The 4,032-nt window shown below is 41.4% G+C and overlaps 1 protein-coding gene across 1 annotated transcript; it reads right to left on the bottom strand.

The window, feature by feature from the left end:
- Positions 1-1,519: 1,519 nt before the first annotated feature.
- Positions 1,520-1,879, bottom strand: LOC121460865 (non-histone chromosomal protein HMG-17-like). Its single transcript, XM_041671520.1, has one exon. It carries the CDS (start codon positions 1,876-1,878, stop codon positions 1,606-1,608), a length of 273 nt encoding a protein of 90 aa, XP_041527454.1. The 5' UTR covers position 1,879; the 3' UTR covers positions 1,520-1,605.
- Between the last annotated feature and the right edge of the window lie 2,153 nt (positions 1,880-4,032).

Raw genomic sequence — 4,032 nt, 5'->3', positions numbered from 1 at the left:
GGGTCCACAGACATCAGACCAAAAACCTAGAACCCCGCTGAAAAGGACCGTACACCATGCTGCTGACCACCCCCATGGTGCTGAAAGTTGACGGCATCGCTGCCTGGGTCCATGCCTCCCACATCAAGGCAGGCCATCACCCTGAGGAGAAGGAGCCAACTGCGACCCCACCATGGAGAATCCAGCGCACCCAAAACCCGTTAAAACTAAGACTCACCTGTGGGGCCCCTTGATTACTCTCTGGGCCCTGCTAGGACTGGTAGGGACAACCCTAGGGGGGAGCCCACACCAGACATACTCCTTAAAATGGCAAGTCCTGTCCCCAAGTGGAGAGATTGTTTGGGAAATTCAGGACAACCATGCACTTAACACTTGGTGGCCTACTCTCACACCCGATTTTTGCCAGTTAGCTGAAGGATCAAATGACTGGGACCTAGAGATTCCCGAATCCACTTAAAACAATTGAATGGAAGATTCCATTCAAAGTCATAAGAGAAATGGGGGAATGAAAGACTCCCCCCCGCCCAGGTTATTAAACGACTTAGCACCGGTAACGCCATTTTTCAAGGCTTGTACTGAATATTCAGGGTTTGAACAAAGGGCAGTTTAAAAGCTGCCAAAACGAGCTAGAGACACCTGTGGCTGGGCCGGGGGAGGAACGGGAATACCGAGAATATGGCTAGGCACCGTCTGTCCCAGGTGGGGAGGAACGGTGAAGTCTGCCCTAGATAAGAGCCAAGGCAGCCCATATCTGAATTCTCAGGAACTAGAGACCTTGTCCCGACCTGAACTCGGCCACATTCAAACTGACCAATGAAAACCCTGTAACTATGCTTCTTGCTTCTGTACCGCGCTTTTTGCTCCCCAAAACATATATAAACCCATTACTCCGACCTGGAGGCGCACAAGTCCTCTGAGAGACTTTGTCGCCCCAGGTACCTGTGTATCTGAATAAACCTCTTGCTGTTTGCATCCGTACAAGTGGTCTCGCTGTTCCTTGGGAAGGGTCTCCCCAGAGGAAAGACACTCTTGGAGGGTCTTTCAGTTTCACAACTCTTCACAAGCCGACCCTGACTTTCAGGAAATGAAATGAAAATGGCAGAATTATCAATCTGCAGATCCACAATCTTCTATAAAAGGAACTGCTGCACTTTTGAGGACACTCAATGATATCACTGCAAAGTCCGGATTGCCCAACAGACTGGCAAAACCAATTTTGGGGATCAGGTTCCAACAGGTCTCTGGTCTTAAGGGAGTTAAGTCTATGTTGATGGTACAGGGGGAGGAGGATATAAAAATGAACTGAGTTTTCCCACACATGTCAACATGTCCCCAGGACGCCTCTCCTGGGAGCCAAGAGGAGTCTTTCAAAATTATCAGGGAAAGATGTTTTCCATCATGAACCATCATTCATTCAGCTTGGGAGACACTGCTAGTGACACATGTTCCTCCCCACCCAAAACAATGAAGTGTTCTGTGTGCTAACAACATAGCTTAAAAAAAAAAAGTAAAACAAAATTCTGCATTTTTATAAAACTTGATAAAAAATAGTATTTCAAACTGTACACTCACCAGAAGTACACAGTTATCAAAAACGCACACATTTCACTTGGCGTCTCCAGCACCTTCAGCTTTTTGTGCCTGGTCTGTTTTGGCATCTCCATTCTCTGCAGGATTATTGGCATCCTTACCAGCATCGGCCTTCCCCTTCTTCCCCTTGGGTACCTTCTCTCCCTTCTTTGCCGGGGCCTTTTTAGGCTTGGGCTCTGGCTTTGGAGGAGCAGGTTTAGCAGACAACCTTGCCGATCTTCTCTGTGGCTCGTCCTTCACCTTGGCTTTATCTCCTTTAGTATCCCCTTCAGCCTTTCTTTTGGGCATGGCGGCGGCGGGGGAGCGGGGGGGAACGTCGGTGCTGAACGCGGGGCTGCAGCAGTGCGCGGCTCGGGTCCGTCCGGGGGTCGTTCTCGCTGCTTCTTCCTGTTTAAATTTTTTAATTGAAAGCTTATTTATTTTGAATCTTAATTATTGAAACCATTTGGAGTCTGGGAAAATTTACTTGTTTTCTTTTTTTTTTTCAAATCTGCTAAAATGTTAATTTGTGTGAAGGGAAAGAAAAAAGCAATTGATGATCTTCTGTTAGATGAAATCTAACATTTCTACAAGTAAAGACGAATACTCCCTATGACTTATGCTAAGCTGAAGAGGTTTGCTGTTACACAATAGTCCATGTTTGGGTGCCAGTATGGAGAAAGTAAGAGAACAAGAAATGTTTTATACTTTTTATTTAGAAATTACTCTTTTCTTTAACTTACTTATAAGAAAGTACTTAGGACTTTAGTTGAAGAGACATTATGCCAAGCCATGGTCATTGCTGTGCTTTGTCCTCTGTGTAATTTATCATTTGTAAGTAATAACAAAACAAGTAAGCTTATTTGTTTGGAAAATTTGGGAGCATGAAGGTAGAATAATTCATAAAGTTAAATTGCATGATCATGTGTATGTTCACATTTCTTTTGTTCTTTTGTATTTTGAAGTCAAAGAAAAATACACAAAGTTTGCTTCTAAATTTCTAAGTTTATTGTCATTTTAGGCATTAAATTTTCATGTCTTAAAAGATTCAACGTGAATTCCTTGATATCTCATTTCACATGACCTAACGCCTTTTCAATACTAGTTAGACACAAAACCATGACTATATTACTTCAATTCAGAAATAAGTGTGACATCAATGAGAAGTCATACATTGGTGTCCAATCCCCCGCCATGGTATACAGTCCATGATTCTTTTCCCACTGCACTCTATGGTTCACATCTCTACTAGAATGTTTGAAATGATGTTTTTACTCTTCTTTTTTATGTAAACACAATGGTGAGTTTGTAGTCCTGCTTTTCTAAAGTTTCCAATCTTACTTATAACGATGTGTGTTCCTCATCAATCCCATACCAAAAAAAAAAAAAAAAGGACTAGGAATAATACCAATACTGAAATTTGTTTGTAAATTTTGTGGAACACTTAACATGTCATGAGCTCTCTTTACAGAGTAAAACACCAGACATCGTGATAGCCAACTAACAAGATCATCTCCCAATCCTTCTACTCTAAAAGTTGCTAGTAAAACACCAAACATCGTGATAGCCAACCAACATGATCATCTCCTGATCCTCCTATTCCCAAGGCTGCTAGTTGCTAGCTGTCATCTTAGGGATGGAAGTCAGCTGCTCATAAAATCTTATCTTAATGAGGAAGGCCTGTGCTAGTGACAAATGATCATTATGGCCAGACTTAGTGGAGGAAAAAAAAGTGGCTTGACATGATGAAGTACTCCAATCGATTTCAGCATCTCTTTTGTTGTCAAAAACCTATTAACCTGTGGAGAACTGTGGCCTTAGAGGCTAAAGAGTCAGCACTTTTGACCGAGGAAGACCCATATTTTTGTTTGGCATCTACACTCAAATTAAAAACCTTAGAAGTACTTTTTCTTGCCCATTTCATCAATAACATGCTTTTATGCCCATCCTCTCTGACTGACCATCCTGAAGTAAAATAGTTTTTAGATAGTTCAATGTACTCTGTGTGGAATTTTTCTGCATTTGAGATACTTTCTAGAATATTACATTCTTAGAATGGTGCTACCTCTCACTGTTTTTGAGAGCAGCATTTGTTTGAGTATAAGCATAGATATTTGAAAAGTAGTTTGTTGGTATAGTAGTATAGTTAAAGATCAATAATAAGTTTCCAATATGCACCTATAGCCTCTCCAGGCTTTATTGGTTAGCCTTTTATAAGCACAGTATTGGACATGAGTTCTTCCAAATGAAAGGGTACCTCAGATACAATCACAGGGCAATTTTTATCCTTACCAAAATCAAGCCACTGTTATATTATACAGGTGGATATATCTCACCTGTAAACTTCCTTTTCTCTTTTATAATTTTCATAGCTAGGGAAATCACATGAAGCCTTTCTTACTGAGTATACTACTTATCAACCTACTGTGTTTGAGTTCTAATCCTCATATAGGATTAGAAATT

The sequence above is a fragment of the Microtus oregoni genome, unplaced genomic scaffold (genome assembly GCF_018167655.1).
Source record: "Microtus oregoni isolate MIOR12 unplaced genomic scaffold, Mior012 000021F_ref0000039, whole genome shotgun sequence".
Classification (NCBI taxonomy): Eukaryota; Metazoa; Chordata; class Mammalia; order Rodentia; family Cricetidae; genus Microtus; species Microtus oregoni.
Note: the sequence above shows the minus strand (reverse complement) of the source record. Positions and strands in the feature narration are given on the sequence as shown.

What these genes read in the sequence shown, in the direction of transcription:
- LOC121460865 (XM_041671520.1), bottom strand. Translation starts at nt 1,878, where the DNA reads ATGCCCAAAAGAAAGGCTGAAGGGGATACTAAAGGAGATAAAGCCAAG.